Source organism: Pantherophis guttatus, chromosome 2 (assembly GCF_059756535.1).
Source record: "Pantherophis guttatus breed Tessera chromosome 2, ASM5975653v1, whole genome shotgun sequence".
Taxonomy (NCBI): domain Eukaryota; kingdom Metazoa; phylum Chordata; class Lepidosauria; order Squamata; family Colubridae; genus Pantherophis; species Pantherophis guttatus.
The window spans coordinates 23,725,647-23,751,440 of record NC_142064.1 but is presented as its reverse complement, the minus strand read 5'-3'; the positions used below and the strand labels follow the sequence as shown (position 1 = coordinate 23,751,440).

General features: G+C 39.4%; 2 protein-coding genes across 2 annotated transcripts in view; one reads left to right on the top strand and one right to left on the bottom strand.

Moving 5' to 3' along the window:
- Positions 1-3,249, top strand: part of TTC33 (tetratricopeptide repeat domain 33) — a 40,786-nt gene extending 37,537 nt beyond the window's left edge. Inside the window, exon 5 of the mRNA XM_034440793.3 lies at positions 675-3,249. Within this exon, the coding sequence (XP_034296684.2) occupies positions 675-1,022 (348 nt within the window). The 3' untranslated portion in view covers positions 1,023-3,249. The remainder of the gene's footprint in view (positions 1-674) is intronic.
- A 1,942-nt stretch (positions 3,250-5,191) lies between these two features.
- On the bottom strand, positions 5,192-25,459 carry PTGER4 (prostaglandin E receptor 4). The gene is made up of 2 exons (XM_034440792.3): positions 23,590-25,459; positions 5,192-8,216 (listed from the first exon to the last, which is right to left on the bottom strand). Exons 1-2 carry the CDS (start codon positions 24,421-24,423, stop codon positions 7,632-7,634), a joined length of 1,419 nt encoding a protein of 472 aa, XP_034296683.2. The 5' UTR covers positions 24,424-25,459; the 3' UTR covers positions 5,192-7,631.
- Positions 25,460-25,794: the final 335 nt, after the last annotated feature.

Genomic DNA, 25,794 nt, shown 5'->3' with positions numbered 1-25,794 from the left:
CACTTGACCATCACGGATTTCGATGAAATTTTGTGTGAACGTGCACACATGTCAATGAACATTGGTAAAGTGTTACATATGCCGATGCAATACTTGCGGAGATACAGGCATTTGTTTGACCCCATACCGCAGCCTTCTACAGTATGATTCTGAGGTTCCAGCAACTTTGAAACATATCTCTGGCAATATTTTGTTGAGAGAAACAAAACTTGGCCATCTTGTACAACTTTTTGTGCTCGCACACCCTGACACCTGCTTTGCTGGCCCATTTCTTCTGCAGCTTGCAAGGTTTTCCTGAAGGCCTCTGCACCCAGTAACAGAGCTCTGGATTGATCCTGCAGAGGCCTTCAGGAAAACCTTGCCGGCTGCAGAAGAAGTTCCTGAAGGCCTCTGACAGCGAAAAGGAGGCTGGGAACGATGGCGCAAGTGAGGTTAATCAGTGGACAACTCCCACCTCCCAAAAATAAGACGTGGTGCCTTTTTTAGTGGTAATATATTTATATATATAAAAGACAGGGTGTTATTTTCAGGGAAACATGGTATAAGTAGAATCCATATAATCCCATTAGATCTTAATACAGTCCCTTAATACGTCTCTTAACTCTTTCAAGGCATGATAGTATTGATGGGTTGGCAGATGCTAATGGCTGTATTTTCCTGCTTGTTTTTTTCAGGCTATTCGAAGTTTCCAGATTGCCTTGCACATCTATCCACTCAACACTGAATTGTGGAACGAAGATCTTTCCTGGGCAAAAAAATTACAACAACAGAAAAAAGCAACCAAAACGGAGACAGGAACACAGGGGGCTGAGGCAAAAACTTTGGAGGAGCCAATCCCAGATTATGATTTTGAAAGCGATGAGATCTTGGCCGTGTGTGCTGCCATTGCTGAAAAAGAAAAAAGCAATTCGACCTCTAAAAGTGTAGTGATTGTATCAGCTTCGGGGACCGTTGAGACTGTAACTGAACAAGAGGAGTGTGCAACGGTCCCCGATGGTGCTGTGTTTATCAAAGCACGATAATCCACACAGTCCCTTCCTGTAACAGCCATAAATTTGAGGAGTGGCTGTTGCTAGTTGTTGTTTTACTTGCTTTCCCTTCTGTTGGAACCCTATCTGAGCAGTGGAGATCCCCATTCCATCAAATTAAACTTCCGGTGGCCCAGGGGCAATGTGTACTGTAGGACCAGAAGAGGCAGAATTTGGAAAACCGAACATCAGTAATGTCATTGCTGTTATCTGTTCCCAGATTGAATGCTACTTTGAACAACAAACACCTTTCAAATGTGGTGCCTTCCTAATGCAACAGCCTACAAATCCCACAATCCACAGTTAGCATGGTTCATGGGGATAGTAGCTGAGGTTCATGGAAGATGATGTACAATCCTCCCAAAAGGCATCGCCATTGTAGAAACCTGGCGAGGGGTGCGGTGGCCTAGAGGTGGAGCTCTCGCCTCACAATCAGGAGGCTGTGAATTCGATCCTAGGTAGAGGCAGATATTTCTCTCTCTGGGCACACTGAGAATATATCTGCTGAATAAAACTCCACATTGGCGACAGGAAGGGCATCCGGCCAGTAAACACTCAGCTTCATTCAGTTACCCAGACTCCACCCTGCAAGGGATTATGGGGTCGTTAAGAGAGGAGGATGATTGTAGAAACCTGGTGTTCAATATAGAAAGAAAACAGAACAGTGTGTGTGTCTGCCAATAGTGGCTTTGAAATAGGAACTGGAAGTGTTGGGTCTGTATATGTTTATACTGCCAAAAATTAGAAAACAGGAATGGCTTTGTAAGCTTGCTAGCAATTCACTAACATCTGTTCTTGCTGTGATAAAGCAAAGCAAGGGATGAGGCAAAATCTTCACATGCTTGTACAGTTGTGGTACGGAATGTGCTGAACATGTTTCAGTCCGTAGTCTTTTTGAGTCAAGGTCATTCTGTTATCTTAATATAGTGGCTCTCAGATGGTAGTTCTCAGATGCTGCTTTGAATGCAAGATACTCTCCTTGTTTTTTTTTTTCCAAATCCAGTTTTAAAATACTGGGTATTCATGCATTCGGAACAAAATATATAAGATGGCCTTTATGCTTCCCACTATCGATGGATTTTTGAAAAGGGATTATTTTCACAATATTTAAGGTTCAGGTATTCCTTGTTTGGTGAGGATAATTGGGATCAGTAACTCCATCACTAAGCTACACAATCCATAGAGTGTGGTATCATGTGACCACACCAATTTACGATGGCCGTTTCCGCTGTCCAATTGCTGCTGTCAGGTGCAGTTGTAGCGTAATGTGTCGTGATCAGAATTTGCGACCTTCTGCCAGCTTCCGCATAGACTTCGTTGGTGGAAATCACCAGTTAAGTTCATAAATGGTGATCATGTGACCTAGGGATGTTGTGACATCATAATTGCAAACTGGTCACCAGGTGCCTGAATTGCAATTACATGACTGGGGAGGGAGGGAGGGGGGCGCTGCAACAGCCACAACTACTAGAACCCCTTGTAAGTGCCCCCCCCCCAATTCAGCACTGTCATAATCGCAGTCACTGGACAAGTAGATATTAAATGAAGTATATCTGTATATTGTTGAGAAAATCTGTGGGCAATTGCATTTCGAGGGCTTAATCCCACTGCTTCAAAACAATTTTTTTTTAAAAAAAAGCCCAGACTGATTAATCTTTAATCAAAGAAATAAAGATGAACTTCAGTGGAAGCAATTTCTAACAGCAATTTAAAATAATATAATTGAAATTGTGTCTATTTAAACACGTCTATTGCAGGATAACGTTGCAATCAGATTTTAGAAACTCTTTTTAAAAGGATTATTTCAGTCCTAAAATAAAACATAACATGCTGTAAAGAAACAGTCACAGACTTTTTAGCATTTTGCCCTTGTGATGGATATTCAACCTAAAATCCTGTGGATGGGCAGTATGAAAATGCTGTAGATAAATTAATATGTCTAAGCCATCACTCGAGATGAGAGAAATGCAAAGGGGTTAAAAAAAAACCCACAAAAACATTCTTTTTAGGGACAGTTTGTTCTCCTTTAGAGTTTTGTTTAATCCATGTTTGATGCCTTTCTGGAATATTCAGTGGAGAGAAAAGTATGTGTATAATTATGCTTCTTAGGGTAAATCTGGCAATTCCTGTCTAGTTCTTAAAGATAAATTCTATGCATAGCATTTCCTAGGTTTAATCCAGAAGCTTTGTTGGTGGCCTCAATAAACTTCTTAAAGCATTAGGCCAGCAGGAACAATTGGTACATTGTACAGAGTTGATTATAATCATTTGAAGCACTGTTTGAAGATAGTGAGTTTTTCTATCTTACTTTTATCCTCATCCAGGTTTAGGTTGTATAAATGTAATTTTCATAAAATTTCCACACAAATCAAAAGTTGGACATAAATCGTTTAAGCCTTTGTCATGGAAGAAATTTGTCTCCCATTTATTCGACTGTTTTAACTGCCTGTATATATATATATATATATATATATTATTTCAGAATTTCCATTTACTTTAAATAATGGTATCTTAACTGTATATAGTACAGGTAGTCCTCGACTTACAACAGTTCATTTAGTGACCATTCAACGTTACAATGCCAGTGAAAAAAGTGATTTATGACTGTTTTCACACTTTTGACTGTTGTAGTATCCCCATCGTCACATGATCAAAATTCAAAGTCTTGGCAACTTACTAATTTAACAACTGTAGTGATTCACTTAACAGCTGTGGCAAAAAAGGTGGTAAAATGGGGCAAAATTCACTTAACAATTGTCTCACTTACCAACAGAAATTTTGAGCTCAATTGTGGTCGTAAGTCGAGGAGTACCTGTACTGCATCCTACATAAAAAACCTAGAAAATGAAATTGCTGCCACAGCATTTACAGAAATCAGCAGTAGCTCTGACTTGATCCAAGAAAGGCATTTTTGGAGCAGGTGGTAGAACAGATAGGTGTGCAGGTGGGAGAGTCTGATAATTCACCATGGCCAACTTGCCATGGCTAACTCGTCATGGCTAACTTGCCGCAGCCAACTCTCTGCAGGATAATTTGCTGCAGGACAAGAATTACAGTAATATGAAAGAAATAGAATAATTGAAAAGATGCAAGACAGAATTAAAGGTGAATGGGAAAAATTAAAATTATATTTAAATTTATTTTAAATAAATAGAATTGTTAAATTGTCCCACAGTGCGTTGGCTGTGGCGAGTTGGCCCATTCCGGCAAGTGGGTGTGCAGTTCTAGGACTTTTCTTTAAATGGGCTGTATCTTTCTCCAGGATTGTGTATCTGCTGATCAATATTCTGGAGAAGGATGCTTCTTTTTAATAGCAGACTGGGGCTACCTTTGCACACAGGCATGGTCTGAAGCACTTTGTGGAATTGGATCCAGGTTGAATGTAAACAGCATGGAATAAGCTCTTCTGAGCATATGAAGGCTTTTTTCTGTTGATCTTGAGTTCTGTACTATCCAGTAATAAAATTTGTTTAGTAGGATGAAACATCACATCATATTCTTTCCCAATATGTAGCTTTACTGAATAATTTCATGAAGAACACAAACATACTGGGGGGTTTTGGGTGTTGGGTTTTTTGTTGTTGTTTTTTTGTTATGTCTTTTATCAATCTTACTCTTAATTTCTAATGTTGGGTTATGTTCGGCATGCCTAAACTGTTGGTGACTATTCTTGTGTTTTTCCTGTGTGAACAAAATTTGTAAATCAGGGGTGGGTTCCACTTACCTTTACTACTGGTTTGCAGCGGGATCGCATGCGCAGATCACCCATGATGACATCGTGGCAGGAGGGTTGAGCCTCCCGCCGGTTTTACTACCGGTTCTATAGAACCGGACCGGATCGGGAGCAATCCACCACTGGTGTAAATATATAAAGTCTAGAATGATTGTATTCAATGAGCTTGATTAATATAACTCAAGAAGAATCCCCATTCCTATTGGGTCATCAGCTGAGCACATAATTCTGGACATAAGGATTTATTATGGGGTGAAACACAGAAGTCTTTAAGTAATTGATTTCTACCTCATCTTTAGGGCTGGGCATTTTATATTTACTGCCTCTAAATTAATGTTTAGAAATTGTGTATATTGGGTTTATGAATATGTGAGGGTCTTCCCATGAAGTTATGTTAAGGATGAGTAAGCAGGCACAGACTCACACCGACTTCGTTACCCAGTGGGTATGTCTGCATTTAATAAAGATTTCCAAAAAAAGGAGTTTGTGCCAAGATAGCCAGTTTCATAAGCCGTCTCTGAAAGTCAGGCTCAAAATTCTGTTTCCAATGGAAAGCAATTTACATGAAAACCACAATAAGCAACACAACGTGCTTTTTCCTTGACAAAAACCAGACCTTGAACATCAATACAGGATAATAATACTGGAACACAACAATCTAATCCTTTGAACATAGCATTCGAAAACATAAATTTCCAGTGGCTTTAGAGATTTTTTTTTAATGGAGAGAAACTTTTAAGGCTAATGTTTTTCCTAATCTTACCTGTCATTGTTTTTAATAAATAGACCACACCATAGTTGCTTTTTCTTTCAGTTCTAGTGCTCAAATCAATTAAATTGGTTTTGAGCATAGTCTTTCATTATTCCAAAAGCATTAGGGCAAACTACAACATTTGCTGTAACAAATGTCAGAAATAACTGAAAGGCCACAAAAACAATGGTGTAATTTTTCATGCTCCAAATTCATTACAACTGAATATGGATAATGCAACATGCATTCCGAATCACAAAAGACCAACAACCATCTGTAGAATAATTTACACAGTGGTGTGCACAATAAACACGTTTGGAGTTTCCTGCATTTCTCCATTTCTTCTATAGCAAGCCCACCTCCAGATGCCTCGGATATACGACCCCCAGAATTCTCAGCCAATGAAGCTTGGTTGTTTGCAAATCTTTTATCAGTTCCATACAGGCTGGGGAAGACTGATTGCAACCGTAACAAGGATAAATGGAAAAATATTGCTCACGTAAGCATTAGGCAACAATATCGTCATATAAATAGAGTGGACTGTATAGCAGATAAGAAAAATCTTTTAACAGGATGTTTACAAGAATGGTAATGGCATGTATTGTACAGCTGCCAATTCCTATATGGACACTGATAATGCAAAGCGTGATGTGATACTCATTTGAATATGTGTTAACATTTGTAATAGACCGGGGTTGCCATAAGTACAAAAAACAGCAGAGGCCGTACAGTTGGCTACGTATGGCAGCCCTTAGATTATGGTCTTTTAAGATGCTTTCTTGCACTAAATTCTGAAATATCTCTGAGCAAACACATTTAGAATAAGGCAAAGAGGATGTTGACTATGGATGCATGTTTTGGACTTTGATTTTGCACATGTGAAGGAAGTGCCTAAATCAGCAAGAATTGTTACCGTAATTGTGGAATGTACTTCTGAGTAAAGCCTCAGTGTGGCATCCATACATACCAGATGTTAACAGAACTGCATTATTAGCTTAGCTAGGAACTACTTGCATTTTGAAGGGAAATTCACCGCACATAATTATTATCTCTTTTTAAGGATGTGCAATTCCATAGCTCTGTCCATGAAGTCACAAAGAGTCAAGCTCGACTCAAAAAGAGACTTAAGAAAATATGAGAAGCATTTTAAAAACAAAAAGCTTTTATTATTCCTATAGTGGCATCAAAACGTCTTCCTGTGTAATTCCAGATTCCTCAGCTCTTGTCTTATCAATCAGCTCTAGTCTGGCCTCTTGAGTCTGCAAATTTGAAAAATCTAATGCAAAATTTATCTAACCCACATACATTAAGAAGAAAGGAGGATCTGACCATATTATTTTTTCTATACTTTGTATTAATAATTAACCTTCTCACAGAGAAGAATATACATTCCTTAAATACAGTCAGTCACAACATTTCAGCCAGAAAAATTCACATTTTTTTTCACACAATAGAGAGATTTATCAATTCCTTAACAACTGGACCAGTTTGTTCCTCCATTGGCAACTATCTTGTAATGAATCTCTCTCAACTATGAAGCCAAGAGGGGAGTTTGGAGCGAAATAAGTATGCTTCAGTCATGTACAGATGGAGAAGATTGGTGACTTTTTCCAACACAAACTTTGTGAAAACAGTCCTATCTCCCAGGGCAAGGTAAGGCAACAAGCAGCAGCCTGTACTTCAGACACCATTACATTCCTTTGTTGCTTTGGCAGGGTTTGATGGCAGAGGATGAGTCTCTAGCGGTAATAAAGCCCTGCTGAAACCTGTGCTTATCACATAACAGGAAAGATCCAACAGCTGCATCTTGGAACCCATGTTGAGGGAGGTGCAAATCAAGATGGCGGCTAGTTCAACGTCTCTCGTGGATTCCTGCCTGGTGCACATTTCTGCTGGAGAAGGGCAGTATACAAATTAAAACAAATAAATTTCCAAGTCCAACTTGCCCTAAATGGCTATTTCACCCTCAAGCTTAGGACAAGGAAATCCAGATAAGCTTCAGGTGTACGCCTTAGGTCAACAGAATGGATGGGAAAGATGGGCATTTGATATGTTTGTTGTGTCAGTTCCTACCCGCTTGACTTAAGGACCAAATTGTCTCTTAACTTCTTTCTACTGCTTAGATACACTTCTCTGACAAGTCCAGAGTTTCGCTGGGAAAAGTGACTTGAAGGGAGTTGCCTTTAGGAGTTCTACTACCGCTAGGCTTTAGTTCACTCACCAAAAAGGTATTCTCACACTCTTGCCCCTGAGAGGACTCTGAGGTGTTTGAACTCCTTAAGGTCCTTATAGATGTAGTGTCTGACTGAGCCAGACAGCTGCTGGTTCCTGGTAACAGCATTCGGTCTCCGACCGTCCTTTCACTTGGCTCCAGCGGGTATAGCAGAGTCTGTGAAGTGCTACTAATCTCCCTCAACTCTCGGGAGATGAAGGAGGGTGAATGGCTTGCTGTGACGGAGGTCCGGTGACCATTGGCCCAGTTGCAGTTGTTACCTGAGTGCTGCCGCCGGGCCCCACCAATGCGACAGAAAAGACACTTGACCTTCTCAATGGCTTTGCTCAAGACTGTCTTGCGCAGCAGAATGTAGACCCAAGGATCCAAGATGGGATTTACCGAAGCTATACGAATAGCTTGCAAATCTGGGTTCTGTTGGATGTCTCTTACTATATCTGGACGGTACAGTTGATTCACAAAGACCCGGACCTAGAGAAGAAAGGAATACATGTGTAAATAAACTCCATTCATAATTTGATGACTGAAGGCCAGGCTGATTTTTCAAGGCCAAGAATTGGCTTAGCATCTGACTGTTATAACAGGAAGAGAGATGGGAGAATGGGTGAAGTACATGGCATTCTGCAATGTCAGATGGGAGCTATTTTCAGAATGGGAAAAAATTTCCAGCCACTTGATTTCAAATAGAGATAAAAGACCTTTCCCCTTTTCCAGTTTATCTAAGTTACCAGAAAACTCAAGGGTCAATTAACCTTTTGTGAATTATTTTTTGAAAAACTTGCTGTCCCTACAGTATTCTGAATCCTGAATTTAAAGCTCTGATTTTTTTTTTTGGAGTTTTCATTTTTCATTTAATAATGAACTCTTAATTCCTTCGATAACCAAATCTGCTTTTAAGTGTTGTTGGGTGTGTAAGGAATGCCAAAATGTGCCTGTGAGCCATTCTGAGAGATCCAGCCAATATTAAAAGCTCTAATCCCACCACCCCGCTTGTCACCCCGCCTCCGTAAATACTTCTTTGGAAACAAAATTAGAGCCATTTTTCTACCTCACAGGCAAATTCGCTTTCAAGCACAGGCCTAGAACGGTGGATTCTTTGAGGTTTAGAACACAGCTTTTGCTGGAAGACTTGAATGTTCAAGAAAAAGTTGTTTCTTTTTTAATACCTTCCAAAGTCTGCCTGTGGTAGCTTGTTAAAAGTTATTTTCTTGACAAGCAGCTTCCCTGGAATGAACTTCTTTTTTCCAAATAAAGAAAGAACATGATGATGCATAGTACTCAATTATGCCCTTGACAGTCTCTGCTGCCACTTTGGCAAGTTTTGCTAAAATACATTACAGAAATGCTGGCTGTAATCCCACAAACAGTTTCAACAAATGCATGGGATAACAGTCCATAGGAAGTGACACCCATGTAACGGTTTCCATAGGTGGCTTTGTTGATTGGTTTATTTATTTTATTTATATTCTGCCTTTATTATTTTTTATAAACAACAGCAGCTAAGATCTAATACTGTTTTCTTCTCCTACAGTTGTTTTCCCCAAAATAAGAGCCTGTCTTATATTTTTTTGAACCCTGAAATAAGCGCTTGGCCTTATTGCCATGTGCTCAAAAGCCCGATTGGACTTATTATTAGGGATGTCTTATTTTGAGGGAAACAGGGTATTTCCCTCACAACAATTACTCTGTGAGATGAGTTGGCCTGTGAGAGAATGACTCATCCATGCCTAAGGCAGGACTTGAACTAACAGTCTTTCTATTTCTAGCCTGTGCCTTAGCCACTGGACCAAACTGGTTCTTGTTTCAGCAAAAATGTTAAATTTTAGATGTCTGTGAAGATTCTCAGTCATCCAGGTAATGGTTGTTGCAAAGATGCTTTTTTAAAAAAGACAACTGGACTTTGTTTTTTGTTTGAAGACATTTTGCTTTTCATCCAAAAAGCTTCTTCAGTTCTGAAGAAACTTCTTGGGGGTGGGGGGATATCTTTTAAATATTAGATGCTTTTATGTAGAGGCTAACCCTTCAACCTGGAGGCTGAAAATAGCTCCAAACTCTTTCTTGTTATCCTCAATGCTTTCCACTCAAATTTAACAGCAATTTGCCAAATATCAGAAACACTATTTCCTGCTGAATTTAGTTGCATGAAGAAAGAAATCAGATACTACCCACAACTTAAATTAAAAATGACAAAAGAAACATCCTGAAAAACATCAAAGCCCATTTGTCGTGGCATTGATATGTTGCATTTCTCCTGTGTGCTTTGACAGACAGCTATGTGGAGTCAGCTAGAAGCAGACTTAGAAGTCGATACCTGAGTCTTGCAAAAGACACAGCTGCTTTAATGATTAGAAGAAAAGCGGATTAGTATACGTGCTTGTGTTTTGCAAAGCAGCTCTTTCAAATCCTTTGCCCAGTCCTAATTTGCAAGCCTGCTAACTGAAATAGATTTCCAGACACCTCTATATTTTTTTAAAAAGTAGCATGTGCTTGTTACCACGACACAACTTGTAAGTATTGATCACTGAACTGCATATGAAGTGGGGTCTGCACACTTCGAAAAATGTTTGAAATTTTGGATTTCACACAAGCCCAAAACTCTTGCAGAAGTCACCCCAAAGGTGCTTCATCCCAAAGAAGCTTCTTGGATGAGAAAAATCTTCAAAGAAAAAAGTGTTCCAATATCACAGGGGCCGCCACAAAGAAGAGGGAGTCAAGCTATTCTCCAAAGCACCTGAAGGTAGGACAAGAAGCAATGGGTGGAAACTAATCAAGGAAAGAAGCAACTTAGAACTAAGGAGAAATTTCCTGACAGTTAGAACAATTAATCAGTGGAACAACTTGCCTCCAGAGTTTGTGAATGCTCCAACACTGGAAGTTTTTAAGAAGAGGTTGGATAACCACTTGTCTGAAGTGGTGTAGGGTTTCCTGCCTAAGCAGGGGGTTGGACTAGAAGACCTCCAAGGTCCCTTCCAACTCTGTTATTCTATTCTATTCTATTCTATTCTATTCTATTCTATTCTATTCTATTCTATTCTATTCTATTCTATTCTATTCTATTCTATTCTAAAAAACCAGAAAGTCCAGTTGCCTCTTGAAAAAAAAACACCTTTGGGACAACCATGATCTGGATGACTGAGAATTTCCATAGACATTTAGTGATGCTTTTACAGAAGTCCTTAAAAAGTTGGGTGACTTAAATGAATGGCAGAGAGGTCCTGTGTGGAAGGTTCAAAGAACTTCTGCATCATATTCCAAGTGTGCACATTTGGGAAATAAGATGGACTTTAGTTCTGAAGGGCACGTAAGGACTATAGGATATGCCATTTCCATCTCCCAGGCTGGAGGAAAATTGCTGACTGCAGAGGAGATGATCCAGTAGGGAATTTCCCCATTTCTTTCCTACCAGTTTCAGAGATTGGTTTTTTCAGCACTGGGAAATCCCAAAATCAAAAATACCAGAAGTGGGAGAGGCTACATAAATGCCCTTCTTTTTATTTTTTTATTTTTTTCAAAACAAGAACCGTTTGAGTTTCTAATTCACAAAATTGAATAATGATGGAGTATTCAAAAACTGCAGCCTCTGATCCAATACGACTGCTGTGTAAACTGCAGATTAAGCTCCGTTTCAAATCTAAACTCTTGCTGGGTGAACTTGCACGAAGAAGCAATATCTGTCACAGCTGCCTATAGATACAACATGTTAAAAATGACGATGATATTTCTACTCCCATTCTCTGCCTTTTTGCATTTTACCATGCTGGAAATCAAAGACTTACTTCCTAAAATATTATATTTACTTCAAATATTATTGGGTGTAAAACAGCATGCAAAAGGTTATTTATATTCCTGACCCTGCAACCATGCATTCTGCCCCTCAAGGTTGAGAGCTGAAGAGTTGCTTGAATTGAGACTTGAAAGTTGAATTGAGACTTGAAAATAAAAGCCTAATTTCCACTCTGTTGGTGTGACAGAGGAGTTAGACTAGCAATCCTGCACAGACAAGGCTTCCAAGCTTCCCTCCCAGTCATTGAACAAATTGCAATTATCCATCTGCACCAGTGGTGGAATTCAATTTTTTTTTTACTACCGGGTCTCTGGGCGTGGTGTGGCTTGGGCGTGGCTTGGTGGGCGTGGCAAGAGAAGGATACTAAAAAAATCTCCATTCCCACCCCATTCCAGGGGAAGGATACTAAAAAATCTCCATTCCCACCCCATTCCAGGGGAAGGATACTAAAAAATCTCCATTCCCACCCCATTCCAGGGGAAGGATACTGCAAAGTCCCCATTCCCTCCCGACGCCTGGGGGAAGGATATTGCAAAATCTCCATTCCCACCCCAGTCTGTGGCCAGCCAGAGGAGGTATTTGCTGGTTCTCCAAACTACTCAAAATTTCCGCTACCGGTTCTCCAGAACCTGTCAGAACCTGATGAATTTCACCCCTGACCTGCACCCTCCTTACAGGACAAAAGCAGGGCAATATTAGTGAATTTTTTTAAGCATTAGAAAATGTTTTAAGTACTGTACATTATACTTGTTTTAACTAAGGCTGCAAGATTTCATATTAAATCATGGATGCCTATGCTAATCAAAAGAACTGTAAGTTATATTCCTATAGGGATATGTGAATACTAGTATCTAATCATAGCAAGAAATGAGAAAGAAAATTTCTAATAATCAATGGTTTTGTTTATTAAACTGTAAAACATTGCAATTATGAATATATATCTATATCTATATATCTCTATCTATCCAAGACCAACTTTGAAAGAATAAGACTTCCAAAAAGCTTTTCACATTCATTTTCATGTTTGCACCTTTCACGATAAGCAAATATTAGAGTGCTAGTTTAGAACTTTGAATGTCAATAATTGAATTATGCCACCGACTGATACCTCCTGAAATGTACATTTGTTAATCTTTATGTGCTAAAAGGTCCTTGTTCTTTAAATATGACTCTTAGATTTTGTACATGAGTTGATTTAGTCCAATTATATTTTGGCTAACCAACTGACCAGAAATTTAATTGGCTGGAATATAAATGGTCAGATTTATAACCACTAGATGGCATACTAACTACATTTCTAGTAGTTTCTTCTATTTCCTGCTCTCTAATTTGAGAAAGCATGAAAAAGGTAAAGACAGTTGATTATTATCAGATTTTGTTCTGACTCATTGGGGCAAACCCAACATTTGGTTTTATATAGCAGAAAAGTGGTGACAAAAATAAAATTAATTTAGTTGAACAGCCAACGGATTAAAATGTGTTAATTAAATGTACAGATTTTTCATCTAATTCAAAATATCAATAGGATTTAACTGAAGTAGTTATTAGCTTTTATTAATTCATTTATAAATATATTACTATATATATTTCTACATTTCTTTTATTAACTTTTATTAATTCATTTATAAATATATTACTATAGCTTAGTTTAGACAATTCAAAATAGTGTTCTGGGAATATCTAAATTTTTTACAATTTTACCAGAAAAACCTCAGTGAGACTAGTAATGGTGAGACAATTTTTAAAATATTTCCTATCATTTCTGATATTATCAGTAATATACATATTTTAAAAAGCAGGGGAAAACATAATATTATATAAATTCAATTCTACTTCAAATTTTTTTTTCTTTTTCTTTTCATGAACAGCAAGTGTGATATTGGGAACTGGGATAACTGAATAGAAAAAGAACTGTAAAACATAGCCTCTGATATAAGACCAAATAGAATTTGAAATTTCTTGCTTGCAATTCAAAAATGTTTCAATAAACTAGTGTTTCTCAACCTTGGCAACTTTAAGAGAGGTGCACTTTAAGAGAGGTGCAGAATCCCTCAGCCAGTGGCTGAGGGATTCTGGGAGTTGAAGCAGTGATGGGATTCAAATTTTTTTACTACCGGTTCTATGGACGTGGCTTGGTGGGCATCGCAGGGGTAGGTGGGCGTGGCAGGGGAAGAATACTGTAAAATCTCCATTCCCTCTCCAATCCAGCGGAAGGTTACTGCAAAATCACCATTTCCTCCCAATCACCTGGGACTCGGGAGGCAGTGAATAGATGTGGGCGGGGCCAGTCAGAGGTGGTATTTACCAGTTCTCCAAACTACTCAAAATTTCCACTACTGGTTCTCCAGAACTGGTCAGAACCTGCTGAAATCGACCTCTGAATTGAAGTACACCTCTCTTAAAGATGCCAAGGTTAAAAAACACTGTATTAAAACAAATGGAATGAAGTTGTAAGGATCTAGATTTCTAAGCCAAGTCATATCCACAGAAGGAGAATCTCTGCATTACAACCCTAAAGCAGATCAGAGCTTTTGCTGTGACTATTTGTCAAATACATTTAAATTATTTAAAAAATGCTGAATATGTACCCTAAAGCCCCTCTCTGTACCTTAGAATATGGCCCTTTAACCTCTCACAGAAATTTCACAGCAAAAGCTCAATTCTTCTTCAGTAGACCAGTTGCTACAAGAAATGTTCCGTAGAGGTAGACATTTCAAAAACAATGACCTGGGGAAGTAATAATTCTTCGCCTACACTTCTTTGCAATTAACATCTTCAGTGGGGAAAATGGAAGAACTATGAAGAGGCTTGCCAAAGACTACAGTAGTACCTTTAATTCCTAACAAACAGGAATTGAAGGTAGAGCCAATTCTGAAAATCAATCCAATCCAATGGAGTATTTGCACTGTCTAGTTGCTACATTGATAAATAAAAGAAATTAAAATGATGATTAACCAAATTCCTCTCTCCCTCCTGACAACATGTTTTATCTTAGAGTTATATGGTTCCTTGGCTATTTTTTCTTTAGGGTTTCATCAAAGATGAGGCTTCAACGTTTGGCGAAATCTAATGTTTCTCTATGGAAGACTAATTTGATCAAGGCTAAAGTAGTGTGAGAAGAACCAGTAGAAATGCCCCTTTTTCACCTTATGGAAGATTCCGCCTATCTTGAGGGATGTTGTGGAACTGCCATGGTTCAAGCTGTCTGAAAATTATGCCTATACTAGGTAGGAATCATGGAAGCGGAAACCAAACCAATTTGGGAATTATAAAATGTTCTGCAGTTGTCCTATGTAAGCCCACAAGCTGTATTCTTCAGAGTGATTATCAACCTGCCTGGCCTCTAATAGATAAATAATTTGATAATTAACAGGAAATGTGCAAAAACATGTGAAAAAGTCATTTCCCTGTTATTTCCCTGAGTTAAATGGAAAAATAATAACGCCTTGGTATATAACAGTTCATAATCGTATCTAAATGAGTGATAAATACTGTATTGTCTAACAATTAACAGACAAGTCTCAAGATAAAATAATATGGGGAAAAGCAAGACTGCCAGCACAAATGATCCCAAACAAAGGATTCTGGACTTTTCTTTACATTTATACAGGGCTAAATGTAAGAAAGTGTCCTTGGTTTCTTTCAGATCCATGCTTAAGCAACTGTCACTATTTCTGAAGATGATACTGTGGCCGGAAGAGGTGATCTGAATTTCTTACGTTATGGGTAGCTTCCTCTTCTCCTTTCTACACTAAGGAAATTGTCTGATATACTGTATTTTTCGGAGTATAATACATACCTTTTTCCCCACAAAAAGAGCGTGAAAATCATCTTATACTCCGAATGTAGCCCTGCCCAGCTTCTCAAACAGAGGTTTCGGAGGCTGAAAAAAGCATCAGAAAAGAAGCTTCAGAAAAGAAGCCCCCAAACAGAGCTTCAGAAAAGAAGCCCCCAAACAGAGCTTCAGAGGCTTTTTTTCTGAAGCCCTGTTTCGGAGGCTTTCAGAGGCAGAACAAAAAGCAAAAAAAAAAGCAAGGCACAGAGCTCACAACCAAGAACCCTGTTGCTAAAATTCACCTCTGGGAACAGCTGATAGGGGGTATTCCGGGAGGCCAATCCACCCACCAATCAGCTTTTTTCTTATTTTCCTCCCCAAAAACTAAGGTGCATCTTATACTCTGGTGCATCTTATACTCCAAAAAATACGGTAGTAATTTCTGCCTCATTTCATAAGGCCACTCCAGGGAAATTGATTCATTGAACCCATTGAAAGTGGGTTTAAATCCCACTTTCATTGAATCATTGAACCCATTGAAAGTGGGTTTAAATCCCACTTGTACACAAACAATGAGTACATTACATTTAAAAGCCTTCTGATGAACAGGTCTTCTAGCAATGTGGATCCAGCTGTTGACTGAATTCCCCTTGCGTTGTAATGGTTTCCCTCAATGTTTCTCAATTTTGGCAACATTAAGCTGTGTGGACTTCAATTCCCAGAATTCCCCAGTCAGCATGATTGAGGTCCACACATCTTAAAGTTGCCAAGTTTAAAAACCACTGGTTTAATGGATCACAATAGAAGCCAGCTAGAGAGAAATTCCAATCACTAAGATGCCTAACTCAAAAGTTTCTCTTTTTATCAGAAAGCTGAGCCAGTATTAAGCCAAAACATCCTTCCCAATTCCAGTTTGGGAAATGGGTTCAGGGAAACAAATCTCCATATCAGAAAGCAAAGTTCTACTCAATTCCTTCTTTTCTATCAAGTTTGATTAATCCAATTGCAACTTAATCAGTACAATACATCCATCCACTCACCTAGAAGAACTGCATAAATAGCAGCCTGAAGCAAGAATATGAATTCGATAGCATCTAACAGAGATTGCAGTATAGCTTCCTCCAAACCAAGCTAAATGCTTGGTGACTTCATGTATTTTTCTTGGCAATAATACAGGAACGAATTGTTAGACTTTTTCCAGAAAGCTCCCCCAAAAGCTAAGTGAGATCAGATCTGATTAGTACTTTAAATGGGAGAGACCCAAGAAATTCCAAGACAAGATAAGAAGTCAAACAAACAAAGCAAAGAAAAAAAAATACCACTATTTCTCCACTGCCTGGCAACAATATGATGAGTAGGAGTCAAACTCTATTTGAGACAGTCTTTAATCAAATGTAATACTAGTTTCAGCCTTGGGTAGGAAGGGGGATGGATATATATAATTCCTATGATGAGTTTTAAAAACAGGCATCATTTTTCAAATGATCCTACTGTTCAAAAGTATTATTAGAATGCTAGATTCTTAAAACATATTTCTGGGTTTCATCCATTTTGGAATTGCCACAAGCTCGGCCCCTAAAAGCAACTATCGTTTATTTCCCAAAAATTTAAAATTTAAAGAAAACTGTTGCCAAAGAAAAAAAACATGTTACTTAGTCTTCTCACATTGATTTTTGGATCTTACACTTTATAGTAACTTATATTAATGCAAATATTTCATGTGGAACCTTTTTTAAAAAAGGAATCCACATATAGTCCTCAACTTATGACCATTCATTTAGCGACTGCTTGAAGTTAAAATGGTGCTGAAATAAATGACTTATGACCAGTTCTTATAGTTAGAACTGTCAAAGCATCCTGCAGTCACATGATCAAAATTTTAGTGCTTGGCAACTGGCATGTATTTAAAACAGTTGTGGGGCCGCCATTCGAGACCTTTCCAGCCAGCTTCCGACAAGCAAAGTCAATGGGGAATCTGGATTCACTTAATAACCATGTGATTCCTGAAAAAGGTGGTAAAATCAGATGTGACTCACTTAATAACTGTCTCAGTTCCAATTATGGTCATAAGTGAAGGGACTACCTGTATTATGTCTCTCTTAGCCAGGTTTCTCTTCTCTGAGGCCTTTCATAATCCTTCACATTTGATGCAAGAATAGAATAGAATAGAATAGAATAGAATAGAATAGAATAGAATAGAATAGAATAGAATAGAATAGAATAGAATAGAAAACAGAGTTGGAAGGGACCTTGGAGGTCTTCTAGTCCAACCCCCTTAGGCAAGAAACCCTAAATTGAAGTAATAATAGTTTGGATAGTAGCGGGTTTAAAAACTTCTTTCTTCTTCATCATTTTACAATATACATCTGCAGTTATTGTGGGCCCGTTTAACTTTGGCCTAGATTCTGCTTTTGCCTGAGGGAGCCTGAATAGAAGATTTATGCAAGTGTTTTGCAAGCTACACCTAATTCAATCCAAAAAGATTGAGCCTTTCAATGCTGTAATCCTGCAAATAGGTGAGATGGAATGAAGACATGGGCAGACTAGATCAGAACCCAGATTTGAGTTTAATTCAATAAAAATACATTAAGTACAATCCGTATCTGCTACATATTTAATATTTTTCTTCTTATATTTCATATAACATTGCAATTTAGCAGAATCTCTGAGAGCCACCATAAGGATTTTCCCGCCAAATATGGAATTAAGATCTCAGCCTGCTTTAGCAGATTAGCTTTGCCCCAGTTATTAAAGTTCTCAGATGATTTCAACCAAAGTTCCCCATTTTTTTTTTTATCTAGTCCAAGGATGACAAAACTATCCTCTATTCTAAAGTTATCTGCTGCCTGCTTTCGACAATCAGGATCTAATCCCTAACATGACAGCTTAACCACCAGCTTCTGAATTCATGCAAAATCAGTTCTTCTCGGTTTCAGGAAAGAGAAGAATGTCAGTGCTGGATGAACTTGATTCAATTACTGATTACTCAGTAAATAAGACAGGAACCATTTTTATTGAAATGCAGCCTGGGGAGGATGATCCTTTCCTCAAATATCATTCTCCCCCCCCCCCATCTGAATTGCCTGAGCTCCCGAATTGGGTGTGAAACAGGCCCTGAGATTCCTTTCAAACATGATGGTGGTCTTGCATATGTCTGCACAAGTACACTGAGAAAAAAAACTTTGTGCTAACTGCAAGACCACTGATCAAATTCTCCTATATCTAGGTCCCAATACATATTCTGAAGTCTTACTAATAGCACTATGAAACAGGCCATATCATGAGTCAACCTCCAACCTCGGATGAGCTGATATCCAGGAAAAAGTATTTTTCCCTCCTAAGTGCACGTCTAAAACATGTCTTACCATAAAATGCTCTTAAAAAAAAAAAAAGCAGTTGCCTTCTACAGCAAACAAAGGAGGAGCTATTCACAAAATCTTTACATACCCTCATAAAATTCTCCTCTATCGCATTCCAATACACGGCTTTATATAGGCGGTTAGTTAATATTAATCAGGAAGACAATTTACAAAGTAACCTTTGCCCAGGAGATCTTAGTGCCTGTTTAGGACAGGTACTCCTCAATTTACGACTCCAATTTCTATAATCCTCACTATAATGAAATATCAGATCTTTCATTTGACTTTTATTTGAAAATAAGGGTAAAATGTCTTTCAGAGTGAAGTTCATAATTTCTGACATGCATCGATTCCCAGCATGTCTCACTACAGAAAATACCGTAAGCATCTGTATTTGAGAAAGTCAGCTGGAATTTCAAAGACACATATGCAAATCAAATCAAATAATATTCTTTGAGTGTTTTATTTGTTCTGGTCTCTGGTCTTTGACTATAATAAACTTGATTTGATTTGACACATATGCGCTGGCAGTCAATAAGCCCAACAGCAAATTCTAAATGTTAACAATGAACAGAACACTAAATTTATATTAACAAAATAAATTGTTTATTTAGACCATGTCTATCTGGTTCACATAACATTTCAAGACACTGGTTTTCATAACATTTCAAGACACTGGTTTTCATAACATTTCAAGACACTGGTTGGGTGCATGACCTATTGAATCACAAACTCTCCAATTTATTTTAGTTTAGCCTAGGTCACTGAGCGATCCCAGTCTATGAGTAGGAAGCAGGTGGTTAGGTCTAATATGAGGTTCTGCTGTACTTAATGTCCCATGGAGCACCACTGCAGTTCCCCAATGTGTTATTCCAAAATAAAGTGTGTGTACTGATAAAATCAGGGTTCAAATTCCTGTTCAACAAGATAATTCATTGAGTCAACCTCAAAAAGTTATTGTGAGCATAAAGCCAAGGGGAAAACAACCTATATATAGCTCTGAAATATATCTGCTGGATTCATACAAGGATCCTGACAATGAATCTCTGACAGTTTTAATTCACAAGTATAAATAACACATTTTATTTTTCTATGTGCTTCCTCCTCCTTTTACTTTCTCCAAATTCCCCAACATAGTTTGTTTCTATATGATTAATTTCATTGCTGAGATTATTAAGAAATGAACGGATACCAATTTCCAAGATGAGTTCCAGAGGGTTTTACAAATTAAATTTACTTATCATTTTACTATTTTCATAGTCAATTAACCCTCTCTAATAGCAAGGCACTGAACATAACATTCATTGTTTTCCACTCCTCCTGTTCCTTTATTTTTTTTTTAAACAAAATATTGTTTACTGAAACTTTTTTGTCAAGTGTTTGAAGGCAACATATTTCCTTCAATACAAAATTCTGCAAAATTTCATATACACCTCCAAGTACTGCTCTGTAGTATCAGAACCAGCCTACATGTATCTTCATATAAAAAAATACTACCCACAGACGCTACTGAAGTCAGAGTTATACTGATATAGCCATTTATTTGTGTAATAAACAGAGTGGTTCAAATCATTTTCTTCTACTCTAAGCTTCTTCACAGGGCCACTGTAAAGATAAAGCATGTAGATACATGTCATTTGATACATAAATATTATACCCAATACAACACTTTTAATTCAAAATAAATAATCAGCAATAAATTGATTCTCATGTTATTACGTAAGCATCTCTAAATATTTATGTTGAAAAAAAAAACTTAACTATATTCAATGGGATGCAAGCATGTATGTAGACTATTTGTCCCAACTTGGCATCCAGCTACTGTTTCCAATAGTCAATTTGGACAATAATTTCTTATGTTCTATTTCAGTTTGAACCTCAGATGGATTTAATAAGATCCCCACTGGAACAAATAAAAAATCCATCCAGTCCAGCTTTCTGTTCCCATAGCATTTACTGTATTTAATTTAAAGTATTTTTAAATCTCCTGCATTATGAAACACCACTAACTTACAAGTGTCGTCTTATCCATTATCATCTTCTTTAGCTAGAGAGATTTCTACTTTAGTTGTATCCGTGAATAGAGTTATGAGGCACTTAGCCACCAATTGGGTGTCTTAACCACAATATCTTGAAAGTTAAGAGGATTCACAAATGTTGGTTTGCCTTTGTGGTAATCTCCGAAGCGTCTATCCAGCATTCTATGAAATCCTGAACAGGTTTGTGAGAAATGACTCTCCTCATTTGTAGAATATGTGAAAGGCATGAAACAGAAACTATCTCTTGTCTCATTTTTCGCCTGGTTGAAAAATTTAGAGGAATGAGTCCAGTCTTCTAGAGGTATCTATTATGGAAAGCAGAAGCCATGGGCACTTGCCCCAAGCTAACTAGCAAATGAGTTTATGATCATGCTTTAAGGACTACTTAGCCACCATCTGAAAAGATCCCACCCCAGGAGTGTGTCACAGCAGGAAGTAGCAAAAAGCATCTTCTCTGAACTTGTAAAAAACGAAGCAGATAAAGATCTAATCAGTAATTGGATGAGAGACCACCAGGGCTGCAGACTAGCTTAGAAAACGAAATCCCCAAATGCAAGAAATCACAAGCCATAATTGCAAGGGTGTGTTCGGCGGCCATATAAATTACGAAAGAAAAAGAGAAAGAACAAAAGTTGCATGAATGTTCCCATATAGTCACCCAAAGTTGGAACACAACTCAAGGGATATCTTGTGTTTACCCTTTCTGAGGAATAAGTAGACTTGACCACTTTACGCTGCAAATAGATGTGACAATATAACTGCTTCTCCATGTTTAAAAGTCCTGAAAATTTAAGTCCTTTCCTAAAGTAAGCAAACAGTTGAAACAGAAACAAGTAGTCTAGCTCAGTTCTAATTTTACTACATCCAGAAAGCTTTTATAAGCAGTTTATCCAAAAATAGCTACCGTGTCAAAATGTGTGGGAGGTTCCACTATTGCCCATTCACCATCATTTAGCTTTTACAAAGTAGGAACTGATATTTAGAATGCATAGTTGGAAGAAACAGGTAACTCAATATTTGTACATATTGCAACAATATCAGAGGGACTGAGTTATTATTACATTATTGGTACCAAAAAAAAAACAAAACACTTGTGTGAAAGGAGGAAGTAAGCCCAATTTTAGCTACAGTATTTCCCCTCCAGAAGCACACACTTCATTAAGCACAATTTCCTCTTTTCGTTACCAGACTACTACATATGAACTCTCCTTGTGCAAGATAATTCTGAATGGTAGGGGACTTGTTTTTCATATCCCCCCCCCCAATCTGGGCCATTTCCATGTGAGAAGATAACAAGCACTACAAGAAAACAATTATCCTTAACTTGCTACCAGATCTCTTGTGAGGAAATTACCAACCACCCCTTTATGTTTACCTTCACCACTTAAAAACAGGACTCATTGTGGTACTAAGTCAAAGATCATGGAGCAAAATGTTGTAGTCTCAGTTAAGGAACACCAATGGAAAAGTGTACAGTTACACACTGAAGAACATGACCTGGACTACTTTTAAAATGCACTGGTATCACAGACCAGGTATTCATACCTGGATTATTTTAGTTATGTAGCAAAACTGGCCAAACTAGTAAAATTATAGCATTTAGTTGAATAACTCAAGCTTGTGGTTTGCCCAGTCTCTCTTGGATATGGGTTTCTCTGCTTTTACTACCTACTTGTTAGGGAACAATTTTAGATTGTCTGTTGCCTACAAGAAGCCCACTCTGCAACACCCAACCGTATTCTCCATGCTTCTCTCCAAAGGACCACTTAGCTTACAGAATGAAAAGGGGGGATAATAGCAAGCATGCCTTGTCAGTTGTTTAATATATCCCTGCCAAGGAAAAGAAGCTTGCTGCATTTTATTGAAAGTTTACAAGAGGGGGCAAGTCTTAGCTAAACCCCCAACTGTTGTTACTCCTTCTCCCTTCCTTGGAGTCAACTGGGAAAAAGAGAACGCCTACAGCCAGGCACAAAACAGTTATCAAAGTTGTCCACGCAACAATAAATAACTGCATGCAACTGTCACAGTGCTATCATTGCCATAGGAAAAAAAACCCTTGCTTTACTTGACAAAGAATACTGCTAACTTTATTTATTTTTAAAGTTAAGGGAAAAAAGCAATTTGGGAACCAGTCTTTATCAGACTGTTCAATCTTTTAGCCTATCTCTAATAACTGAAGATACTTTAACATTTGTTTGCTGAAGTGTATCTGGGAACCTTATGCTAATGCTATGAACACTGAACTGCAAGCAATTCCATAACCTTTGACTGAAATGTTCTGCAATTTCAGTATATGCTCTACTTTAAGCCACACCTTAATCTGTAATTCTACAACATCCCATGAAAGCAACTTGTTTGTTTAATCGTTCAGTCTATCCAACCACCCAATGAAATAGGGGGAAAAAAATTGAATATAAAGCTGCAAAGTTATGCATCTGAAAAATAACTCCCTGAAAGCACCATGATACTTTTGAAGAAAGTGAAGGTATACGATTTTAACGTCAACTGTGCCACAATTATTCTGTGTGTCTATTGCTTGTATATGGCATAAACCGTTTTCCTGCATGAGGCTAAAATTGTCCACAAGGAATTTCTTTAAAGGATTGGCAATAATGAAGGTGTTTTGGGGATCTTCTCATCCCTATGAATAGGTAAACAGCTAAAGAGCAGGTCAAAAGTCTTTCTTAGTGTTTTGTGTTAAATATTAGCATCAAGTCAAGAAAAAGAACTAAAGTAGAATAGGCTCCTTGCTTTTGCTGGGTTAAAAAATTTTTAGATCACTTGTTGTGACAACTACAATGGAGGGAACTTCATGTTGCAGCACAATGTTCCCCTCAAGGAAATTAACGATAATATTGGAAAGAAAAAGGATAAGCAAATTACTCACCACTAGAGGAATGGAACAAATCACTACGACCAAGGAAGTGGCAATGAGCAAGATGACCATCTGGATTTCTGCGCCGGCCATGCGCCGGAAGCTCCTGCGCCGGCGAAAGTCTGACAGGCGGTTCGTGGCGTGGTCTGTCCCCAGGGAAGTGCGACGCATAAATTGCCTGTGCATGCGGATCAGGGCCATGCACACCAAGATGTTGGAGACCACCGTGACCATAATGAGGAAGGAGCTGAAACCGGCATACATGTACGAGAAAGCAGCATGGCTGGATATGTTGGTCTGCCAGTCTATGAAGCACCAGGTGTTCGGGTACTGGAGCGTTGTCTTCCCCAAACCCATGTTTGGCATGGCACAGAAGAGGACATTGGAAACGTAGATTGCAAAAAGAGTGAGTGCCGCCAGTTTCTTATCCACGTAATGGTTGTAGAAGTAGGCATGGTTGATGGCCAGGTACCGCTCTATGGACATGGCGCAAATGATGCTGAGTCCGGACAGGCCAAAGAAGAGGAGGATGAAGCTGCTGTATTCACACAGGGGTTGGCCACCAGGCCATTCCTGTTTCAGATACGTAGCAATAGTCACCGGACTGACCAGGCAAGTCCCCAAGAGGTCGGTGACAGCCAATCCACAGACCAGCGTGTAGAAAGTGGTCTCCTTCTGCTCCTTCCTGGACTTGCAAAGAACCACGATGGCTATGAGGTTCCCCACCACTCCGAAAATGAACATGACCATGGGGATGGTCAGGGCTTTGCTGTTCTCCGGCATGCCACCTGTCCCATTGGAGGAGCTGTTGGTAGCAGCAGGGAGCATGGTGGGGTTCAACGCCATGGCAAAAAAACCCCCGAGGAGACCCAGCAAGAAAGGGTGGAGGAGACTTGGATATACTACAAGGGCTAAGGGTGCTAAAGTTCAGTTCAGAGAGGAAGGGAAACAAGAAGGCGGCAAACATAAGGGAAAGAGAAAAACCTGCATTTCAGAGGGAGAAGAGAAGAGATGGAAAAAGAGTTGGGGAGTTCTTCTTCTTTCAGGACGGTGGGGAGAAGACAGTAGCCCCAATTCCTCCAAAATAATTCTGCAGGTCAGAATGAGATCAAGAGACTTGCGGGTGGGGTTTCCTGCCTGATTCTTGGGGTCGTTTGAACTTTCTCCTCTTCGGTTTTTTTTTTTTTAAAAAGGACCTCTTTTTTTTTTTGTCACAGGAGGGCTTCCCACCCGTCTTCTGTGGAAAAACTAGCTTTTTTTTTTTTTTTGGTTTTCCCTTCCTTTTTCAGATTCAGGAGCGAGGACCTCTTATCTTACGAGCAGACCAGCGTCGCCGAGATGTCTTTCTTCCCAGGGCTTCGCGAAAGCCACCCCCGATCCGAAAGTTTCGTGGGACCCGATCGCCCGCGGGGTTTCGAAAGGCGCTTTTCCCGCTTTTTCGAAAAGCGACGGCGACTCCGCCACGCTCCTCTCCGTCCTCTCCGGCGGTCCGATCACAGCGCGGTGGCGGCGTTGGCAGCAGAAGCCAGAGCGATACATCTCATTCGAGACTCCCCATAGGAGAAGAGCTGGGAAACGAACCGGAGGGGGGAGACCCAGAGGAGATCACTCGTGGGGCGGGGAGGGGATGCGGAGGATGCCCCCAACTCAGCCCTTCGTCTTCGCGCTCCAATCGCGCGCTTACTTCCTCCGCGCGCGGCGCGTTACTCGCTCTTCTCTTCGGAGCGTTTGCAACTTCGCTCCTTCCAGTTTCTCCGCCCGGGAGGCTCGCCGGGCTCCTCCCACACCCGCCTCCCCATTGGTCCAGCGGGGAGAAGGGAGAGAGGTGCGGTTCGGAGGGAAGGCGCTTTTGCGCGGAAAAGGACTTTCTTCCAACCCGGCGGGGCGCGCGAGTTGCGCGTGGCTGTCACTCCGGGAAGGGGCGCGGTTGGTGGGGTGTGTGTGGAGGCGGTGGGGGTGGGGGGTCCTGGCTGCGCGTGACGTTTCGCACAACCTTCTCCGAGCGGCCGCTTTCGCAGTTTATCCCGGGTCCGCAATGGTTAGGCAGGTATTTCATCCAGCCAAGATTTTTTTTTTTTAATTTGATTTATATGCCGCCCTTCTCCAGAGACTCAGGGCGGCTTACAGTGTGTTAAGCAACAGCCTTCATACTTTTGTATACTTTATACAAAGTCAGCTTATTGCCCCCACAAACTGGGTCCTCAATTTACCCACCTT